Source organism: Rhodamnia argentea, chromosome 2 (genome assembly GCF_020921035.1).
Source record: "Rhodamnia argentea isolate NSW1041297 chromosome 2, ASM2092103v1, whole genome shotgun sequence".
NCBI lineage: Eukaryota > Viridiplantae > Streptophyta > Magnoliopsida > Myrtales > Myrtaceae > Rhodamnia > Rhodamnia argentea.
Genome location: NC_063151.1, coordinates 31,294,720 through 31,318,257, shown reverse-complemented (window position 1 = coordinate 31,318,257; position 23,538 = coordinate 31,294,720). Strand labels below are relative to the sequence as shown.

Genomic DNA, 23,538 nt, shown 5'->3' with positions numbered 1-23,538 from the left:
GAGCAAAAGCAAAAGACGCATGTGAATTTATATGCCTACGTTTGAATGCCGTGAAAATTCCAAGAGACTGAAAATATTTTCATTTTTGGATAATATTAATAACAAATGAAAAGTAAAAGACTCAAAATACTAATGTTGCACAAGTAGGGAAAATTGTCCAAAAAACCCTATAACATACTGTACTTTTGTCAATTCTGTTTTAAACATTTTCATGTTTTCTCAATTGAGTCTATCCGATCAATTTTGACTGAAAATCACTAACGTAGATGCCAAATAGACTATGTTGTGTGGTCGGCACTAACGTGAAAATTTCAATAATATCCTAATATTTTAACAAAATTTATTTATTATTATTTTTCTTTCTTTTTAACTTTTCTTTCTCTTTTTTCTACTTCCGTTTTGCCTTTAGCCTCTCACCAGGCCTCGGCGATGGCCGACGACGGGCTAGAAGAAGAAGAGAAGATAAAAAAAACACCAAGAAAAAAAGAAAAAGGAAAGAAAAAATATTAGAAATTATTAAATATTATCCACATCAGCATCGGTCCCGCCACGTATGACGACTAATGTCCACTCAGCAATTTTCGATCAAAATTGATCGAATGGACTCAAATGGCATAATATGAAGAGATTAAAAGATCTATAGAAACATAATAAATCTAAAATTTTTTGGGTAATTTTTCATGCACAAATTAATACGAATAAAGTAACCATTCCGCGATGGCGGACAGGATAAGTATGAAAAGGAGAGGGGAAAGCAGCAAAATCCAATGGAGGTATGGAGATGTGCTGGAGTTGCTCGTGACAAGACAAGACAAAGGGAGTGATCGGATAGAAAGATGAAAGTGGTCGCTGCGGATGACATTATCTCGCACTAAAACCAAAGAAGCCAGACAAAAAAGAAGTTGAAAATACGAGTTTCTGAGGGGAAGAATTAATGTTATCTTAAGGAGTTCTTTCGCATGTCTTCCCTCCTTCCGAATTGTATCATTGACCTTTTGTGAAAAGTTGGTCTATCTTCTGGGAAGAGCATTTCCTAAAATGCATTATCATATACTTGGAATCATAGCGCTTGTCTATGGTCAGATGTTGCCACAAAAAGACCAGATTAACTATTTCTCTTTTGTTCTGACCAAACAAAAAATATTTCTCTTTTGCATATTGCCATAGGTTCATAGATTATGTGAAGATCTAAATCTCTTGCATTTTTGCCAATTAAGTCCTAAACCATTTTATATTTTGTCAATTAAGTTCGTCCAGCCAATTTTTGCCCGAAATCACTAACATTGATGCCTCAACGCTGACCCTTCGATTAAAATAAATAAAAAAATATAACTAAAAAATAAATAAATAAATAAATCTTAAAATATCATTAAAAATTGTCCACGTCAGCGCCGGCTATACCACATAAAACGATCGACGTCTACGTCTGCAATTTATGGCAAAAATTGGTCGAATGGATCCAATTGACAAAATATGAAAATATTTATGACTTAATTGAAAAAATTAAAATGTTCAGGACTAAATTAACAAAAGAGCGATAGGTTTTAGATGTTTTGGATAATTTTTCCCTAAAATTGGTATATCAAATTAATCTCTAAAATGATGTGTGAAACATTTACTTGGATAACCATTTCCTAGCATTTCTCTAGACTTTGTGTGTAGGGGTGAGCGGTTCTAGATTCTACTTAGAACTTGAAACTTATCTTTTGAAATATGTTCCTTATTTTTTGGAATCTGAAACCTACCCTACCTACTTTGGAATCTGAAACCTACCTTGTCACGGGTTCTAGGATCGATTTCAATGTCAATCCAGGTTCCACAAGTATTATAAATTGGACGATCATAGTGAATCGTTACATTTAATGACCACCACTTGCTGCTGCAATCCACTATTCACAAGCCATATCCAGACACGAGAATAAATATGAAATAATAACAAAGTAAAAATCTCAATCATAAATATCATCGAAAATGGAAGCTCGGACTAATGGTTTCGGATTACACACTCATCATTGGATGCAATGGAATACTGCACGATCGCACAAATACATATTCCAAGAAAAACGCAAAAACTCGTTATAGGTTTCGAGTTCCATATACTTAGAACGAAGATTCTACCCCTCGGAATAGATTCTCCAATTTTTGGAACTTGGAACATATCCTGCGTACTCTGAAACATGAAACCGGACAAGTTCCCTATAGGTTCGGCTCTAGGTTCCGGGTTCTAACTTGGAACCATGGTCACCCTTTTCTGTGTGTGCTTCGCTTCATGATTCATAAATGTGGAAGAGATTGATGATCGGTTTATAAGTGTAAGGGGTGGGGCCGGAACTAAACAAGATCCCCATAGGTTTGGTTCTAATTTCAAGTTCTAACATGGAACCATGCAACCCATTATCTGTGCGTGATTCACCTCATGATTCGTAAGTGTGAAAGGAGTTAGCGGTCGGTTTATAAATGTAATGGAAAGCTTCATCCTTTAAGCTAGCTTTTGGGATGATAGGGGTCCAAGGCCACCCAACACTGTTAAATTTTGTGGAACCATTGTCAACTGTTCTAAAAGCTTAAGCTACTAGATAAAGGTGTGATTTAATTTTTAATTACTCTAACACTCCCCCTCACGCATAGTCTGATTTTTTTGCCTAGTGTTCAGCGTGGATATATTTAAATGAGAAGGCAAATGTGGCCTAGAAAGGTTTGAACTCAATACCTCATGCTTTGATATAATGTGAAATTTTGTAGGACCACTACTAACTATTCTAAAATCTTAAGCTGTTAAATAAATGCGCGATTTAATATTTAATTACTTTAACACTAACCCCTTCCATAACCGATGTGGGATAACCCCAACAATATCCCCAGGTATCGGACCCAGGCTCGTTGTCGGGGGTTGGACGCATAATCGCGGACAACACGGGCTCTGATACCATATTAAAATGTATGTGTGAGGGGGAGATTGTTGAGGTTACCCGCATCGATTGTGGAAGGGGCTGGTCATCGGTTTATAATTGTAAGGCGACTCATCCTTTGAGCTAGTTTTTGAGATGAAAGAAGTCAAATACCTCTTAATTTATGGTATCAGAGCCAATGTTATCCACGATTGTATATCCACCCTCCACGTGAGACGGGGTGTTGAAATTGTTATCACACATTGCTTGACAATGGCTTTTATATCATCTTTACATTCATATGGTTTCCCTCCACCTATAAACTTAAGCTTTTGAGCCTGACTTTTTGACTATAAATGCGAAAAAAATATGGAATTTTCCCCTTTTTTTTAAATACTGCTCATTTTTTTAGTCCTTGTGCAGTAATTTTTACCTTTTACGTGAGTAGGAGGGAATTTTTTTTTCTCTTTACTAGATAAATTTTCAAGCGCCTTTACTATCTCGAGACGATATAGAATCAATCGTGTCAAAACCGTAAGTCCCCGTCGAGATATTTTGATTGAGCCTCTTTTTTCCACGAAAGGAGGAAGCACGACGAAATTATGCTCATTCCGTCCCTAATGGAAAGGTCCAAATCAATCTTAGTCCGGGAAATTTGGGAAAAAGCGAATCCTGCCTTTGTTTTACAAATTGATGTAAGCTTTGGACTTCGAGTCCTTGATTTTCCAAGATCACAGATCGAAAGGGACGATACGTGGCTGCTCATGTCGAATTAGGCACCTGTTGCCGTTGCCAACGAGGACGACCCTCGCGGAGTTATTGGAAACTTAATCGGGTCGGACCCATTGGAAAATTAAATTAAAGGCACCGGAGTTGGTGAACCAAACGAAAGATTGAAAGGAACCATGGACGACGTTTGATAGCAACTTTGGCTTCTCGATCATTGAGCTCTTCTTGCACATGTTTTTGGCGTTACTTCTTGTCACGATTAGCTTTCGCGACAGATAAGAGGATCGAGGAAGTTATTATACGACCGAACAGATGAACGATTCCCTCGCGACATCGTATATGAGTTCATGAGAGATCGCATCATGCATGTGATGCCTTTGCTAACTCGCACATGAAAGTGAGGGTTCATTCCCATCAAAGATGAAGAAATCATAATTTTTCTTTTATATATATTTTGGATCACTCGAGTGCCGTAATTTTTATACAACGCTCACTTAACTTTTTTTTTTCAATCACTTAAGTACCATATAATTATTCAATCGATCACTTGAATGCCGTAATTTTTTAAAAACGTTCACTATAAGTGTCAAGCCATTTCAGATTTCCGAACTTGGATGAACATTCTTTAAAAGCTATCGTAATCGAGTGACAGATTGAAAGTCATGGCACTAAAGTACATATATATATTTTTTGTTTTGTAGTTCACGGCACTTAAGTAATCAATAAAAAAATTGTGACACTCAAATGAATGTCGTAAGAAAGTTAAGACACTTAATGGATCATTGTTAAAAAAAAAAAAGGTATCCTTATTTTAAAGAAAGATTAAAGGAATGCCATTCTGTCGGGATTTAAAACGTGTGACATGTGTTCTTGCACTACGTTGGACAAATCTTTTTTTTTTTTTTTCTCTTCCAAAATGTTAGGCTGTCGGGGCTTTGAGCTGACAATGTGTTCATCAACATGTTTCTTTAACAGCTTGTGTGCATGTTTTAGCAAAAAAAAAAAAAATGCTTATGTGCATGGCATATGCTTTATACGCAAGCTTTTCATACTTAAATGGTTAATCTTGAGACAAGTCAAAGCTCGACATGTGATCAGGATAAGTGTTCTTTCAATGCTAGCTGATGTTTGGATTTCAACGGAACAAAAGGTGTTATATTTGTGATGTCTTATTGTCTTGTCTAATCATATAATTAATTTAACTCTATTGACATCAACGCCAACCCTAGCCTAACTCCAACAAATAGAAGATTACAAACGATAGCTCCTAAAAGGAGTTCCGTTCTTAAAATCTATGATAATTTGCTTTTGAAAAATGAGTCATATCAAGGAGTACCTTCGAGATACTTGTTAAGTATACTTTATTTGAAATAATTCAATTTTTAAAGCATTGACTAAGTATAGTGCAACAATAATCAATACATTAGAAACTGTAAAGTTTCTTTAATTGATTGCCTAAGAAGTGCTCCTAGGACACTCGTTAATATAATCCTTGGAAAAATTATTGTATGGATTCATATGCACCGTTCGATGAGATGACACCCAAATGGAATTCTTGATCTAAGGGTGTGCAAGTACATCTCTTGCTTTTGATGTCAAATGGGTGGATTTAAAATGTGTGAAAAGTTGATCCAAAATATCACTTGGTCGTTACACCCGAAAATGAAATTGTCGTTAATTACTCATCAAGATAATCAAATAAAGCATGTGTACGGAATTCCTTAGAGCACACACCATTATCCAAACTGCTACATTTCTACGACACCCACTTGACAGATTAAAAAATCTTGTGTGGCTGTCTAAACTTTTACGATTTTTCCGAATTTGGATCGAATAGGTTGTTGATTATATAACCTTAGATAGTCACCGTATGCTATGACTTCATTATCAATGATTTAAGAGAGAAATAGAAGAAAGTTCTCTTGTGGAGGAATTGTATGTTACTCGTATATTTAAAATATTTCTTTTGGACCGTATAAATATTTTTTGTTTCGGTACATTATCTCGCGAGTTAAAACTGAAGAACCTAACCTAGTTTTCCTATTTCCTGTTCCTAATACTGCGCCTACTGGCCCATTTAAACTGGAGGAGCCCAGTGAGGGAAGGATAAGACGTTACAAACTTGGGTTGTCTTTGGACATCCAAGTCGGGGATTGGCGACCCAGCGTTAGCGAAAATCGCAAGTGAATCCTTGTTAAAAGGAGAGAAATCTCGAAAGTCTGTGAATATTATTAATGATCTGCTCTCAAAAACATGAAAAACACCTTTTATAGGGTGTTATCCTAATCCTAGTCCAACTAGGAATTGAAATATCAAAAAACGAAAAATTACAAAAGTGCCACCGAAATAAAATTAAGTCCGAAAAATACTAAAAAAATTAGAAAAACACATCTAGACATTCTCGAATCGCCAAAATCCATCGTTAGTCACGGCTAAAGGCCGTGAGTATTGATCGGGACGCCGTTTTGGTTCGGACGGCCGAATTTGAGCTGAATCCGACGTCATTGACCCGATCCGCCGGTTCTAGCCGCAATACCGTTTCGGCTTTTGATTAGATTTCTGTCGATCCAATCAATCCAGGAATGCACTACTAATGACATCCGCATCAATTGGGGTTTTTGGTTTCAAAGTAGTTCTGCAAAGATAGAACTTGGTTTCAGTTGTGACTTAATCAATCGAAAGTTTTTCTTCCTTTTCTTCGGAGTGGCAAGCAGCAGAAAAAGACAGTCCAACTTAGTCGTCAGGCTTGCTTTTTGGGAGAGTTTATTCCTTCAGCGAACGAGGAGTTCACTTCAGCCCTTGCTCACCATTCTTCTTTACATTACGTAGCACCGGTCACAAAGTGATTCTATCCGGTTGAACTGGCCTTGGAACCAACCCTTAGGCCGATTATTCGATAGAACTGTGATTTCGAAGTTCAAAACCGAGACCTATCCAAATAGACCAGTTCTTAACTTCTAGAAGCGAGAATTAGATTGTCTCTCGAGCTGAACCCAACCTGACCTGCAACTTTATTTGAACATCGATAATAGTCAGTTTAGGAACTTGAACACTATTTTTTTTCAATAATTTTCTGCTCGGACCTTTTTATCTTCTTTTTATATCCAAATCCATGATTTCGTAAGGCAGAATCCATTCACCAAATTTTCATCGAGATTGTTAGGATTAAGTTAATTGTAATTTACATTAATTTTACTTAAATCTCATTGAATTATAGCCTATTATAGGGTTGTATTCTTTATTTGGCAATAAACAAAATATTACATTGTCCCCCTTTATCACAATTCTCATCTTGGTATTATTAATGTCGATCCTCTACATTGTCAGACTCGTCCCATAGCCACATTAGTCGATCCTCAACATTGTCCGTCTCGTTGGTACACATTAGCTTGTCCAGTCATTGCGTAGACTGCACAGTAGCCACGATAGCTTCCTGCTGCAACGACAGCCTCCTGCCGTGTAGCTTACTAAGTAGCCGCGACAACACGCAACAATCATGTAACAGCCACATCAACGTCAACCAGTTCTCTTTTCAGCATACTGAATCTCTTTAACGATACCCCGCTTCCCCCGGCACTTTTTTTTTTTTATATCTCCTAAAAAATTTAGTTGACTTATTCTAAATTACATTCCCTTAATTCTCAATATCTCTAAAGACTCTGCATGTATCTACATGCACAATCCCTAATTTACTATACTCGATATCATGATTATCTAGTTACCTTAAATAGTCATCTGATAAAGTCTATAAATGAGCTTACGTGCTCTCCATTATAACAAATCGAAATATTCATAAATTGCATAATTTTTTCTTTTGCATTATACTTATTTTGGAATAGACTATGAAGAAACTTTTGCTCCTGATGCACGCGTTGCTTCTGGTCACGGTCTTCTTACTGTCATCGTAGTTAGGCGTGGTCTCCGCTCCGAATAGATGTTAAAAATTCTTAATTTGTTATCTCGTTAAAGAAACTATAAGGTGCCTTCTCCTAGATACACTCATCCTTCCCAAAAAATGTATCGATTACATTGAGCATTATATAGATTGAAATAGGCTCCTCATGCATGTTATTCCAAGTTTAGCTCAAGAAGGAAATCCCTTAGTTATAAATTCAATCCCTATGACCATGCTCTTTTTGTTCAACACACATTTGCGAGTCTATTTTGTTGCTCTTTTATATGTGGAAATCATAGTTATTACTAGATATGATCATAATGGCGTTTCAAAACTCCAACAATTCCTCGGACAACAATTTGAATCACTTAGTATCTTTTTTTCCCTATTCCCTACAAGAATTCAAATGTTGTTGTATAGTCAAAACTACTACAGAGCAATGTTAATAGAACAGGCTCATGAAAAGCTAAACATAGTGATCATTTCCACGAACAAAACTATAATGATCATTAAGAACCAAATCTATGAGATTGCCAATCATAACAATCACTACAAGAGTTTGCCCAAAAGTTCATAGGCTTCACTTCAAATGCATCCACGGTCTACATTTTATATCACACCTGAAAGTAGGAAATTAGGATTTTGAAAATTAAGAATAATTAGAATTAAATAAATCGATCCGGTCAGCGTGGATGGTTCTACACCTGAAACCTAGAACTGCGAGCCAAACCAATATTCATCGGTTCCAAATTTTAAGAACCGAAAATTGCCTCGAAGTGATTGGTCCGGTCCGGTTCGATTCTTTTATTTTCTTTTGCTCACCCCTAATGTCTTGTGCGCAAGCAACAGTAGTTATTGATAGGTTGCTAATAAATCACTTCTATACTATGTTTTGGGAGCGGGGGAAGAACACCAAAGGATAGATATCCAGGAAATGAACTTTCGAGACATGAAATTATTATTTAGCTATACTCGTGAAATCGAGGATGCAAGTTTTGATATAGGATTTTGGGTTATTAAGTAACAGTTTAAGCCTTTTGGGGGAAAAAAAGATTTGTTTAACCCGTCATTATGTTTATTTACACTTGAGCAAAAGTAAAAAGCATTTAGATTTTTAAAAATTCACGAAAAACTTATATGTGAATCTATGTGTCGACATTCAAGAGTTTGAGACTTAAATGAAAGTCAAAGTGTGAACAATCCTAAAATTCTTCAATTAAGAGTGAAAAATAGAAGGTAAAAGTACACGAGTGAACATGAACAAAGAAATAATTTCACGATGGCGGACAGGACAAATATAAGAAGAAGAGAAGCAAAGCAGTAGCAAAATCCAAATGAAGTTATGGAAACGTGGTGGGAGTGGCTCGCGACAAGACAAGACCAAGGGCGACTGGATAAAGATCAAAGTGGTTGCCGCAGATGACATCATCCGCATTAAGCCAAAGAAGCCAGACAAAAAAGAAGTTCTGGTCTGAAAATTGGAGTTTCTGACGAAAAGAATTAATAGTATTTTAACGGCTCAGTGCCTTTGAACCAGGCGTATATCATCGATAAATTGATTTAAAGATACTGTACGAAGTGTAGATCGACGATGTAGGAATCGAAATTCCGATGAGTCACTTCAAGCGTGGGACGCTATTATACGATCCTACCCGACGGTAGCCATCCGAAAATGACGTAGAATCCATCTTTCTCACCACTACCTCCTTAAGTTGAAAGAAAATATTTTTCTTTCCTGAATTTTACGTCTCGGAGTTCAGACGAAGCAGTTTAAGAACTTTACTGAAGTCTAACTTATTTTAAATGTTGAGAGATAAAAAAGACAAAATAGAAAAATAAACTTTTTGACAGAAGTTGATTTTTACAACAGGAGTGTCGCCATGCATGCCCTACGTACCTGTCTCCTAGCATTTCTCTAGGCTTTGCGCATACTTCCCCTCCTGATTAGTGAGCGCAGAAGTAAGTACTTACTTCTCCTCTTTCTGTAATACTGCCTATTTGAGTCGCCTATACAGTAATTTTCACCTTATACGTAAGCATGGGAGAAGTTTTTTATTTCTCTTTGCTAGATGAATTTTCAGGTGTCTTTACTGTCTCGATGCGGACTTTGAGAGCGACGATACAAAGTCAATCGAAGCCGAAATTCTAAATACTCATTGTGATATTCCAATCGAGCCTCCTTTTTTCCACCGAAGGAGGACGCACGAGGAAATTATGCTCATTTCGTGCCAAACGTGAAAGTCCAAATCAATCTTAGTCGAGAACTTTGGGATAAAGCAAGCCCTGTCATTGTCTTCCAACTTGATGTGAGCTTGGACTTCAAGCCCATGATTTTCCGAGGTCACCGACCAAAAGTGACAACACGTGCTTTTGCATATTGAATTAGGCAGGGGTCTGCAAGCGAACCGGACCGACCCGAAAATCGGACTAGATTGGATTGAACTGGCCGATTTTGGGCTATTTCGATGGGGACCGAGAATGAATGATCCAGGACCCGATTTCGGGTTGTAATGATCCTTTCTTTTCTTTTCTTTTCTCTATAAATTAGGAAAGTACATTAAAAGTATTATAATTTTCATTCTACGCTTACTTTAATAACAAAATTTTTTGCTGGATCACCTCACTACCACATTAGACAAAAAAAATCACTTAAATGCCTTTGGCAACAAAATTCGATAAAATGTTCTACGTGGCTTTTTTTTTATTAAATTGTTAATCTCTGCGTGATATATTAAAAAAAAAAAAGTCCACCCGGAAAAGAAGTGAAATTATATCTGATTTCCTTGCTGCTTCCATAGACTTTCGATTTTTCTCCATATGGTAGATCTAATATGGCCACACTTCTCCAACCTTTCTCAGATCCCCTTTTCACTATCCGCCTAAACGGACCCCAAAAACTCGACCAAACAAACATGGGTGCTCTCCTGAAGTTGATCGATATAATAAAATATTGCCACGTCGGATTTTCCGGCGTTCTAAATTGATAATAATACTTAAGCAATCGTTTTTCTACCGAAGTGACACTAAGATGATTCGGCGAAGAATTTAGGTACTAAAATGAGCGTCGTGTGAAAGTTATAACATTTTCGGTGTTTTTTTTCTATTTGCGTGCACCAAGTGTACGTAGTCAACACCATTTTAATTAAACCTGGGGAAAGCATTTCATTTGCTATTTTTTTTTTTGGCTAAGTAACTAGGAGAAAGTGTTAATGAATGAGTAATTAAGTATGATGCTACTCGAAACATTTAGAGAAAATACTCCGCGTGTGGTTCATGGATTATTCACGACCGTTTCATTTGTTATTTTAAGCATTTGGTTAGTTGAAAAATGATCAGTCAATGAAAAATCACTTGCGGTTATAGAAAATATGCATGCTTAAAGTCAGGAAAATTGAATTTTCTAGTGAAAAAAAAGGAACCCAATTTTATGGAAAGGATTTCTGGGAAATTATTTGCCTTTGTCATGAAATTTTATTCAAAATAAATGCACCCTTGAACATATGTATTTTTGCAGATCAAAAGAATGAGCGAGCTGTCTTTTTTTTTTTTTTTTTGGGTCATGGGCTTTCCTTGCAGAATTTCATTTAACAACGGATTTGTTGGGCCAACAAAGGCAGATGGAACAGCTTGTTATAACAAATTTGAAACGAAGAGCTATGTGGTCTCGAAGGCGGGGCAAAATCAACCCCTTTACACGATCAATTTTATTATATCAATTAGGATTGTGAATTCTCATTCAATTCTACATAATAGAAAATTGGAATCTTCATGAGGAGCAAATGTGGAGTAGCTAAATTTGAAGAATACGTGGATAACTTCTTTAAAAATTGGGATATATTCATTGGAAGTTCTAAAACTTGTCACGAAAATGCAATTGAGTTCTAAAACTTTCAAAAGATGCAATCGAATCTTAAAAAACTTGTCAAATTAGTGCAATCGAATTCTTCCGTTAATTCATCCAATTTAATTAACGGAATATGCTAACATGACTTTTTTAATTTTTTTCTTTCTCACGTGGCAATAAAGTGGCTAAAACGACGACTTTCGCCCAGATTTGGACAAGGCGAGGGCTTGCGGGCCCCCGGCTGGGGACCGGCGACCCTCGTCAACCACTTCCTCACCATTACTAGCCCTTCCGGGGGTGGTGGGACGGCGGCGACAAGCGCTGGTTTTGCTTCTATTTATTTATTTAGTTTTTTCAATTTACCTTGTACCAAAACGACGTCGTTTCGGCCATGTCATTGCCACGTAGAAGAGAGAAAATATTAAAAAAATACACATCAGCATTTTCCATTAGATAAATTGGATAGAGTTAACGGAAGAACACAATTGCATTAATTTGATAAATTTTAGGATTCGATTGTATTTTTTACAAATGTTAGGACTCAATTACACTTTCGTGACAAATTTTAAGACTTCTAGTAAATATATGTCTTGAAAATTATTCCCCTCCATGTATTTTAACTTTGCGGAGCACATAAAAATCCCCCCAACATGATAATATGTTAACTCTAACGTGAAATCGACAATTAGATGGAGAGTGATTACAAAAATGTAATAAATGGTGTGTTTGGTTGGGAAAAAATTCATGAAAAAGAAAATACTGTCGGGGAATTCATTTTTTAAGAAAATGATTAATTTTCCTATGTTTGGTGATATGTGACCCAAAAGTTTTTTTGTGTTTGGATCTCATTTGAAAAATGATTTTTTTTTCTTTCTCCCCCACTGCGATTGGTCGACGGCAGCCATGGGCGAGCTTGAGCTCGTCGGCCCACGTTTGTGGTCGACCGACAGAGGAAAAAGAAGAAGAAAATAAAAAATAAATAAATATAAAATACAAAACATAAAATATAAAAATAAATATTAAAAATTTCGAGATGAGCAATTTCCAAAAGCGCTTCTATCTTTCTAAATTTAGGAATTCTCTTTCCTAATTTTATGAATGAATCTTTCGATGACCAGAAAGTGTTTTTCGTTGCTTAAGTCATTTTCGACGAACCAAACAAATGAAAATTCGGAAAACATTTTCATTGAAACAAACGAACAAAAAAAAAAAAGTAAGTTAAGAAAGTGCTCAATTAGTAGATTTATTGGATGGTTTTATACTGTGTTCATTCTCGCAGGCATATTTTAGACAAAGACTGCAATTTTTTTTTCCCTCTTTTTGAGTGGTAAATATCTTTTGGAATGTGAAACGAACTTGGTATGTGCATCGGGTGTGGTTCAATCACTGAACTTGACAGGACCTATTGTAGGGGGAGAACCAACTCCACGAACCTAGAACCGGTTTATTCCCTGTACCAAGATCGGAACAGCTGGTGCTGCCTACGATTCTATTAAAACCAGTTTGATTAGTTTCTCGAATTGAATCGATTATAAGCCGAATTTTTTTTATCATGTTTAAGAAAATAAAAAAGAAGATACTTTTACACCGATTAAGAATCAAAGTATGATTTTTAATATAAAGAAAGAACAGCCTAACCTCTTCGTCCAGAAATGTTCTTGTAAAGAACTAAATCCATGCTGAATTGAAATTCAGGGAAAGAGATATAAGTAAATGAGAATCCCTATATTGGGTCACAAGCATCTTGGGACGAAAAAATTCACTTTTATTTTTCACGTCATCTCATTCAATTTTTCTTTTGCTTTTTTTTTTTTTTTTCTAAATCTTTAGATGATTTTTTTTTTTTGGGTCGAAAATCTTTGGATGATTGGGACAGGTGGTTTTTTGTTCGGCCAATCTTGAAACACGCGATTGCTCTTTGCAATCATTTGTCTGTAGGAAAAGACAGATGTGTCTGTGTAAAGATGTTACGAAATAATTAATGTTGGCTTTTCTCGGTTCTAATTCGTATAATTAGGTCTACAATCAGGATTCTCTTATCCATCTAGAAAAGCTTAATGCGCGAGTAAGAGAAAGTTATTCAAAAAATCCTAACTCTATTGCATTTTTACCAATTATATCCAAAACCTTTTAATAATGTCAATTGAATCCTAATTTTTTTTTTATTTTTTTGTTAATTGAATCCATCTGCTCAAAACTTTAATCGAAAATCGCTGACATGACACGACCGACATTGATGTGAATAATTTTTAATAATATCTTAATATTTTCTCGAAATTTATATTAACTTTTTCGTTTCAGTTTTTTTTTGCTTCCCTTTTTCCTCTAGTCGGTCGCCAAGACTCGATGATGGCTAGACCTGTCAAATGAGCGGGTTGAGTCAAGTCATAAATGATCCGATACAAATTGATCCATTAACTCGTTTATTCGAAATTCAAATTTCTCGATCAATACCTAATCCATCTCGAGATTCTTTTTTTTTTTTTGCATTTTTCTCTTTGTATTATTGCCTTTGAGGAATACATGGCTCCACGGACCGGCTCATCGTGTTAGTGAGGGAGCTTGGGGGTTGGGTTATGGACAGGGGTGTGGAGGTGATGGTGAACGTCTGCCCGAGCCATCCACAAATCATGAAATTAGTTTAGGTTTTTTTTTTTTTTTTTTGAAGTATGAATGAGATCTTAGTATATTGGTTGACACCCGTTGAATAATATATTATTTGATAAAATGTTTTTATATCTTAATTACTGATGCATTTCTAATATCCATATAACGTAATGTAAATTTGGCCTGACATTATCGCTCTATTGAGATTTTTCCAAAAGTGGACAACTAATTTACGCAATCAGAGTTGTCCCCACGAATCACTGTACTCGACCACATCTCCCTCTCTATCTATCACACCCTGGACTCCATCTTCTCTGGCTCGGCACCGATCCGTCCAATCTCAGGCTCCGATCTCCTCCGATATGTCTCCACTTCCCACCGGGTTCTCACTTTCTCGATCTCTCATTCACGGTAGTTCTTTGATTTTGTTCTTGTTGCTGAATTAGTCATTGTTGGAAGAACTTAATGGAGAAAACGACTAACCTTTTGATGCACAACAAGAGAGTTACCGTTGAATCACTGGCACGCATTAGACGAATCTACGACTCCATAATGATCCGAATATAATCATAAAAAAAGTATTTTCGTTCCACAGCGTAAATACCGATCGCTTTCTCAAAGTAACATGGAAGCTTTTTGTTTATTTTTTGTGACGGAGAGGAAGACGTCCATTTTTTTCTCATGAATGGATAGGTCTCCTAAAATCAATAACTCCCTCTATTTATAAGAAGACGGTGTCTTTCATACGCACATTTTCGCCTCCCAAACACACTCGATCATGGGCGAACATCCGATATATCTCCCACTCAAATATGATGGGGTTGATAATGCTCTGTCGAGGATGTAACGCATTCAATGGTTATGGTTGTCTCGGCAATAAGTCATTTGCTTCTGACACAGTAGATCGCGGCTTTGTCTCATTGGTCTCACATTCCAAATCCAGTAATGCAAGTCATTTCCCACTTGATTACATCTTACAGACCTACTCATGTTGTTTCTTAAGCAGCCATGCGTCAAAAATCGACCTATTGGAGGCTTGCGAAACAAGCACACAATCATGAGGGCTAAAGCGATCAAAGCTCGAAGCTGGATGGGGAGGCTCCGATTGGTCTCTCGAAGAAGGGTAACAACCAAGGAACACGAGAGAGAGAGAGAGAGAGAGAGAGAGAGAGAGAGAGAGAGAGAGAGAGAGAGAGAGAGAGAGAGAGGTGGAATCAGGAACACGGGTTTAAAGGGTTGTAAATGGGTTCTAAATGGAAAATGAAGTGAGTTGTGATTGGGTTCATAACGTAACCATTTTAACATGGCCCTTCCCTTTAGAATCTATTTATGGCTAGCCTAAGCTAGAACCTAAAGGTATTGTTGAAAGGTATAAAGCCATACTGATCGCGAAAGATGTCACTCAAAGAGAAGGAGGGAATTATAACGATACTTTTTCCCCTGTGTCAAATAATGACTCTTTTAGAATAGTCATGACTTTAATAGCTCATTATGATTTTGAGCTACATCAAATAGATGTGAAAATAACATTTCTTAATGAAGACTTGCAAGAGGATGTCTATATTACACACGTGGTTGAGGGCAAGGAGCACATGAAATGCAAACTAAAAAAGGCTATCTATGATTTGAAACAAGCCTCAAGATAGTGGTAACTTAAGTCTCAAGATATGATTAATAATTTTGGCTTTAAAGAAAATGCCGTGGATTGGTGTATAGATCTTAATATCGGTGGGAGTAAATTCATCATTCTTGTATTGTATGCAATATATATATTACTTGCTAACATTGGTAAGGACATGTATGAGACCAAGAGTTTTCGATTACATAACTTTGAGATGAAAGATCTTAGTGAAGCCTCTTAAGTAATAGGCATTGAAATTCACCAAGTAGATCTTGAGGGATCTTTTGAACTATCTCAGAAAACCTATCTTGAAAAGATTCTCAAAAAATTCAACATACATAACTGCTCTCTCGGTGTTATCCATGTGGTTAAGGGTAACAAATTCTGCTTACTACAATGCCTTAGAAATCAACTAGAGTTTGTTCAAATGGAGCATGTTCCCGATGCATTTGTCATAGGGAGTCTTATGCATGCTTAAGTATGTACTCGTTCAGACATAATGCATGTTGTTAGAATGCTTAGTTGTTGCTAAATAAACCTAGTAATGAGTCATTGGAAAGTAATTAATAGTTGACATGGACCCAATTTAATTAAGTATATTTATGGACCATATACTAGTGACATCTAATTGGACTTGTGGAACCCATATCTTAAACCTTGACGGACGGTTCACAATTGACAGCTCTAAGGTTAGTCCCATCACTCCCTCTACATAAGTCTCTTTTTGTGGAGAATGTGGGTATCGCTATATCGCGCTTCATCTATACTTTGCTTCTGCTATTTCCACAAAATTGTGGAGAGAAAAATACACACCCATCACAATTATTGTAGAGGAGAGTGGTAAAAATTCATACCCAGAAGAAGAGATCTTCTCTCTCATCCGATCAATAATGACTTCCTTTGCTTTGAGTACGCTGAATTTATCAATTTGTTCGTGTGATTGAAAGATCCTATTAAACTAACACTTCTTACTATGGCCCGGCAGTCTCATGTGGGCTCTCTCGAAGCCTCGCCACGCCAAGAGCGATGGCTCTGCTGCTATAGTCTCCGTAAAAAATAGAAAGCTACTTATAAAACAGAACTGGAATAATGTGTAAACGCGTACGCACCCGAGAGGAACCCTGTACATGTAATACTGAAACAAGCATCTTTATGTGGGGGGAACAACGTCCTACTACAAGTTCTGAGACAGGTCCCAAGAAAGAAGTAGAACAGAGTAGTTCAAGCTAGCAGCCACATCCGATTTGCGGCATTTCCAAACAACTTCATATGCGGTGATTGCTTCATTTCTTCAAGTCACGAAGCAACACCATCGTTAGATTAATTTCATTGAACGCTTCACGGGCATAGTGTTTTGAGACATAGAGGACGCGGTAGATGTGTCAAAATGGGTTGAAAATCATTTGTAACCAATATTAAATGAGATGGGTCACATATAGATCAGTCAAGTTTTAATAAATGGGTTGGAATTGTAAACCCTAATTTCACGTGGGTTTTACCATTTGGCTTATCAAGGTGAATGAGCCGATGAGATGTCTTCAAAACCATTTTCAACTCTTTAACAGTTTTTTTATTATTTTATTATTTTACTTTATTTCTTATTTCTTTTACTTTTTGTCCTATGAAGCCAACGAGGGTCCCCGCTGGGTCGCCCGACTTAAAATAAAAAAGGAAAAAAAATAAAAAAAAAATCATATTTTTTTAAATTACAAAAATTGTCCACTATGTTTTAGCAATATATTTTTTTCAAAATTTATTTGAAACGAATTTTTCTAAGCTGGATAAAATGTGGAAATACATGAGTAATATGAGTCGGATTGGATATGACTTTAGTCAGATATAGGTCGAGGAATTTATATTGCAATAAATGAATTATATAGGTCAATTTACATTGGATATTTATGACACGACCCGCTTGTTTGACAGGTCTAGATAGAAGGCTTCGAGTAAGAAGACGTAAGTGTAAGAAGGGACAACGGACATAGAGTTGGTCTTGGCGTGTTGGAATGTGGAGATGCAGAGGTGGGAGGCCAAGCCCAAGCCTCGCTTCGAGGGAGAGATGAAGGTGTGGACAACGTCCATCGCTCTGCCACCATCTCTCGAGCGTGTACTGGAGGTAAGCCTACTTGTCGTCCGGCTCGAGCCTCTTTTGGGGTTGGTTCCCCACTATGTTTTTGGCCGACAATCGAGTGATTTTTCCGCCAACCGCAGTAAGAGCATTCTTGTCCAAAAAAAAAAAAAAATTGAATACAAATTTACGGCCAGAAAAAATTTTCTTCCCATCTTCTTCGTTTGCCCCGTTATCGAGCGCACATTTTCCGAGTTCAATCCCTCCCGCCCAGCAATCTCAATTGCTCTCCTTCCCCTCTGCCGCCGCGCCGTCACGGCCACAACTCACGAGCAACCTTTCCTTGCTCCCGCGGAATCCTCCTTCATCACCACCATCAACCTCCCAGCAGACCAACACCTGCAAAGCAGCATGTGGAGCTCACAGGTGTATAGACCCACGTCAGTCGGCTCGTCTGTGGTCGGGTTCGATGAGTCGTCGTCTTAAGATTACGATCTCAAGGCTATTCCCGGTAAAGCCATGCTCGGCCGAGCCCAAATAGAAATTCGAACCCACTTCACATCATCGTCTTCTTACTCTAGCCTCTAGCGTCGTCACCCTTCGTTTTAGCAATGGACTACCCTCGTCTGCCTCACAGGAATCAGCCACCTGCGCCGAAAAACCATTTGCTGCCGGCCGATGGACATTTGGTCAGCCTGCAAGTCCAATCCTAGTTCGAGACCGATTTGATGACTTCATGTCGTTATTTGAAATAATATCTTTTTTTTTCTAGAAAAATGGCTCAAACTTCGTGCCCTTATTAAATTTTATCAAGAAAATTATGAATGCCAAGTTAGGGAAATGAATTCCATAATCAGAAAAAGAGAAAACAATTTCCTACAAAAGGAGAAAACAATTTCCTTAAAAAGAATCTCTCGAAAAAATATTTTTCTTACAACAAAAACGCACGCTTTTACAATTACTAACAAAATTAGAATGTTGCACTTTCTGTTCTTTGCCGTTCTGAGAAGAGAATAATTTGACTTTTAAAGAAATAATGCCCGCGATTTTTCTTTGCGAATCTGTTAAAATTGTTATTACTAGCACAAGCAGTTCCATTTGCCATTCTTGGGCCCAACAGGTCTGGTTTTACATGAAATTCTGCAAGGAAAGCCCATGACCCGAAAAACATGAAAGCTCCCTCATCGTTTGATCCGTAAAAATATGCGATTAAGATTTCGCTTCGTTTCGCGAAAAATAAATAATTTAAAATATATTAATTAAAAAATAATTACTTGTGTACTTGAAATGTTTCATGAGGAGTGAGTTTGGAGTAGCTAATTTTGAAGAATACGCGGATACCTTGTTTACAAATAATTCCCCTTTATAGATTTTGACTTTGCGATACACCGCAAAAATCCCCGCCAACAAGATAATATGTTTAACTGTAACATGAAATTGGTAACTCGAACATGTCGTGGATAGTAAACCATCGAATGATTACACAAATTGATCACCCCCTTCCTTCTCAAAAAGAAGAGGAAAAAAAGAATCTCGCAATTAGATAGGGAATGATTACATGAAAAATAACTTAGAAAGTGCTCGATTGGTACATTTATTGGAAGGTTTTGTACTTTTTTTTTTATTCTCAACGAATATTTTAGCCAAAGACTCCATTTTACCCTTTTTCAAGTGGTAAATATTTTTCAAAATGCGAATCGAACTAGGTGTGTACATCATATCCGATTCAATCCAGAACTCGACATAACTGATTCTATAGAGAATAGATTTCGTGAACCTAAGACCGGTTCAATTCCCTTTACCAAGATCAGAGCCACCGGTATGATACAACTACATGAGAGTACCAATATTGGGTCACAACTCAATCATCCATGGCACAGAAAATTCACTCTTAATTTTGACGTCATCTCACGCTTTTCTTTTTGCTTTTTCTTTTTCTTTTGCTAAATCTGTAGGAGATGTTTTTCTGTTTTTGGTCGACGTGGTTTTTTGTTCGGCCAATCTTCTTGAAACACGTGGTTACCGTTGCAGTGATTTTGACTTCAATGTTATCTGGTCCAAGAGCATGTGGAAGTTTATCGATTATTGTACATTTTGAAGAAGCATAATCACGAGTTCATGATACGATGAGATGTTTACTGTTTATTCTACTTGTTTTTAGGGAAAGACGAAGAAAGTATCGTGTCCAAAGAAAATATTAGGTAGATGGGCCCAAACAAAGCTCGTCAGCGTAAGCGAAAAGCCTCTTTTCCCTCTCTTTTTCATATCTTTTCTCCCGAGCGTGACCCCTCAACGCACTTTGATCCCTCGACCCTGAAAGAACACTCTCTCTCTCTCTCTCTCTCTCATCACTGCTCGCAGATTCCCAACAAATGGCCGACACCCAAGAGCGCAAAGCACGCGATCAAGAAGAGGAAGCAGGGATGCTGGCGGTCCGGCTGGCCAGCGCGGTGGTGCTCCCGATGGTCCTCAAGTCGGCCCTCGAGCTCAACATCATCGACGCCCTCGTCTCCGCCGGCGGGTTCCTCTCGCCTGCCGAGATAGCCAGCCGGGTCGGCGCCAAGAACCCTGGGGCTCCGGTCCTGGTGGACCGGATGATGCGCCTCTTGGCAAGCCACGGCGTGGTCGAGTGGCGTGCGAGGAGGAGCGACGGCGACGGCGACGGAGACGGAGATGGAGGGGAGAGAGAGTACGGTGCGGGACCCATGTGCAGGTCCTTGGCTAAGGACGAAGAAGGTGGTGCTGTTGGTCCTCTGTATCTGCTGCATCATGACAAGGTCTTCATGGAGAGTTGGTATATAATTCTTGTTTTGGGCTGTCATCTCAGATTATTAAAACAATTTTAAGGTAAAAAGTAGTTTCTGTGAACAATGGCCTCTGTGATTGTTGATCAGCCATTCCAATGGTGAATATTAGGATACTTGAAATGTTGAATCTAAAATTTGATCGCAGCACTGGACGGTGACAGTTCACACTGCATCGTTGACTGTGAATCTTGAAAAACGCTCGATGCCGATAAAGATTTCGATATTCCTGAAGAACCAATTAAAAAGAACGTGTCTTGCCCTTTCGGAGAAGATTGTCATCATGTTCGATTCGCCGTGGAACATGTTATTGAAATAGCGCCAATTGAAGGGACTGCTATCTTAATTTCAAAGATTACTGCTGTCTACGTGCACTGATCTATGGCTGCCTCAATTTTCATGGACTAATCTCAGGTACCACTTGACTGATGTCGTCATGGAAGGAGGGGTTCCGTTCGAGAGGGCATACGGGATGACGGCATTCGAGTATCCAGCTATTGACGATAGGTTCAACCGAGTTTTCAACCGAGCCATGTCGAGTCATACGACCTTGATAATGACAAAAATACTCGACCTCTACAGAGGGTTTGAAGGCATCAAAGTGCTGGTCGATGTGGGGGGCGGCGTCGGGGTCACTCTGAAGATGATCACCTCCAAGCATCCCCACGTCAAGGGCATCAATTTCGACTTGCCTCACGTCTTGGCCACCGCGCCTCCTTATCCAGGTAAACCAAATTCAGGACCCCGGTGCTCTGCAAGAACACTGAACTCAGTTGCTTCTAATTACATCATTCAACAGTCTCTCTCTCTGTGTTGGCTTTTCGTGTTTTAGGTGTCGAGCACGTTGGCGGAGACATGTTTGAGAGTGTTCCTAGAGGGGATGCCATTTTCATGAAGGTAAAGACGTCAGCTTGTCTAATGGTTATCCAACTTGTGAAGTGTGAGGCCTTGTGTGTGTTTTTTTTCATCACTCTGAGAAATTCCTCTCAATGTTCCCTCAAACCCTTCGAAGGAAAATAATCTGATTTTTCCTAAGTAATCTCCAGTCCACGATTGTCGCTAGGAGGGTTTTCAGGAATCGATGAGAACAGCCACGTGTATCAGCAGAATTACTACGAGAGAAACCTTAAGTTGCGGGAACAATAGTAAAACTCCCATTAGTCAAAAGAAATTGCCCCATTTTCCTTGGGATTAATTCGTGCTCTTGTTTTATGATTATATTTTGACATCAGAGCTCATTGCCTTGCACAACCACATGACTTCTTTATAGTTCTCTGATCTATGAACATTCAAGTGCAGTGGATACTCCACGATTGGAGCGATGAGCATTGCTCGAAACTTCTAAAGAACTGTTATGAGGCTTTGCCTGCCAATGGGAAGGTGATCATCGTGGAGTCGATTCTTCCCACGGTTCCAGAGGGAAATGTCTATTCGAACATTGTGTTCGCGCAAGACCTGTTCATGTTGGCTCAAAATCCCGGCGGGAAAGAGAGGACGCAAAAGGCGTTTGAGGCCTTGGCGGTGCAAGCGGGATTCGCCGGCTGCGAGGTTAAATGCTCCGCGTACAACAGTTGGGTGATGGAGCTCCCCAAAACGGTGGGTCTCTAGGTCTTTTGAGGTCTATTCCAAAATGCACTTAAACCTCGGAACAAATGTTGGATTCTCTATTTTATGATCCTCTTGATGGTGTGAATCAGATGATTTCCTTCTATACTAGTAGAAGAAATCACAGGAGGCACTTTCCCTATAATATTTAAAGCACGACTCTTCAAAAATGCCACCCCCTCCATATCGACCAAGAATTACTTAACACTCAGATCTTCTTACCGTCGTCTCGCACAATTCCATCCCATGTAGACAGGTGATGACATCTAATACAAGCAGCCATCAGGGCTATGAGCAATTCCAAATGTTCTGTTGCAAAAGGGTAAATGAAATTCTTCTAATCAAGCTTAAATAGCAGAGTCGCATAGAAGAGGAGGGGAAAAAAAATTAGAAAGCTACTTATAAAACAATATTAAAATAAGTTATTATATCTCTCGAACATGAGTAAACGCGTACAGACCCAAGAAGAACTTGTAAATGCAATACTGAAACAAGCATCTTTATGCGAGGGAACCACGCCCTGTTACAAGTTCTGAGACAAACACCGAGAAAGAAGTAGAACAGAGCAGTTCAAGCTAGCAGCTACATGCACTTGACACTCCCAGGATTGCCTTTATTTTACCGAACATTTTAGAAGAAAATTTACATATGAGACTTGAGATCTTCAGAGTACAAAAGAGAGTTCCAAGTTGGGTTCCTCGGAAGAAAAGTGTCCTGACCAAGCGAACACCCGATTAGTAGCATTTCCAAACAACTCTATATATGGTGATTGCAGAACTGAGTGCAGTAAGAGTTACCAAGACAAGAAGATATGGATCCGTATTCGCTGATTATAAGTACAGAAAAGGGACTAGGGAAAGAAACAGCTCAGGCACAAGCAATTCTGTGGGTTACAGGAAAAAATGAGTGATGATAGACAAAAAAAACAGGAATTGAACCACAAAGTTGGATTGCTTCTTTTCTTCAAATCACTAAGCAACACCAAGGAAAAGACCAGAACCCGGCTCAATCACTAGATCAGTTTCATCAAACACGTGGTGGGCATAGTGCCCCAATGACAAGGTGACACATCCAAAACAGAGAAAGAGGACAAAGGGTTTCGAGAACGGACCGAGACGTAAGAGCAAGTAGGGACGACGGACATGGAGTTGGTCTTGGCGTGTTGGAACGCGGAGACGCAGAGGTGGGAGGCCAAGCCCAGGCCTCGCTTCGAGGGAGGGACGAAGGTGTGGACGATGTCCATCGCTCTGCCACCGTCTCGGAGCGCGTACTGGAGGTAGGCCTTCTTGTCCTCCGTCTCGAACCTCTGTTGGGGCTGGTTCCACACTATCTTCGGGGCCTCGCCGGCGGTGGTGGTCGCCGCCATATCTCTCTCTCTCTCTCTCTCTCTCTGGCTTCCGCTTCCTGGGTCCGGCTAGGAACAATCAATCACCGAAACGAAGGTGACTCGGTCCGTCCTTAGGAACGTTGACCTTGA

At 38.6% G+C, this 23,538-nt stretch overlaps 2 protein-coding genes and 1 long non-coding RNA gene across 4 annotated transcripts; 2 read left to right on the top strand and 1 right to left on the bottom strand.

The window, feature by feature from the left end:
• Positions 1–7,627: 7,627 nt before the first annotated feature.
• LOC115739186 (caffeic acid 3-O-methyltransferase-like) lies at positions 7,628–22,206 on the top strand. Of its 2 annotated transcripts, XM_048275135.1 has the most exons (5): positions 7,628–7,634; positions 19,359–19,362; positions 20,811–21,181; positions 21,289–21,353; positions 21,756–22,206. In XM_048275135.1, the coding sequence occupies exons 3-5, from the start codon at positions 20,893–20,895 to the stop codon at positions 22,062–22,064; spliced, it is 663 nt and encodes a 220-aa protein (XP_048131092.1). In that variant the 5' UTR covers positions 7,628–7,634; positions 19,359–19,362; positions 20,811–20,892; the 3' UTR covers positions 22,065–22,206. The 2 variants fall into 2 exon arrangements, with proteins under 2 accessions (XP_048131092.1, XP_030528049.1); XM_030672189.2 differs by lacking the exons at positions 7,628–7,634; positions 19,359–19,362 and adding an exon at positions 19,915–20,446 and having other exon boundaries at positions 20,871–21,181.
• On the top strand, positions 16,755–22,778 carry LOC125313920. Its single transcript, XR_007197635.1, has 2 exons — positions 16,755–16,800; positions 22,592–22,778. It is a non-coding gene; the product is annotated as an uncharacterized LOC125313920 (long non-coding RNA).
• Positions 22,466–23,522, bottom strand: LOC115739224 (acetyltransferase At1g77540). The gene is made up of 2 exons (XM_030672234.2): positions 23,173–23,522; positions 22,466–22,775 (listed from the first exon to the last, which is right to left on the bottom strand). Exons 1-2 carry the CDS (start codon positions 23,425–23,427, stop codon positions 22,704–22,706), a joined length of 327 nt encoding a protein of 108 aa, XP_030528094.1. The 5' UTR covers positions 23,428–23,522; the 3' UTR covers positions 22,466–22,703.
• Positions 23,523–23,538: the final 16 nt, after the last annotated feature.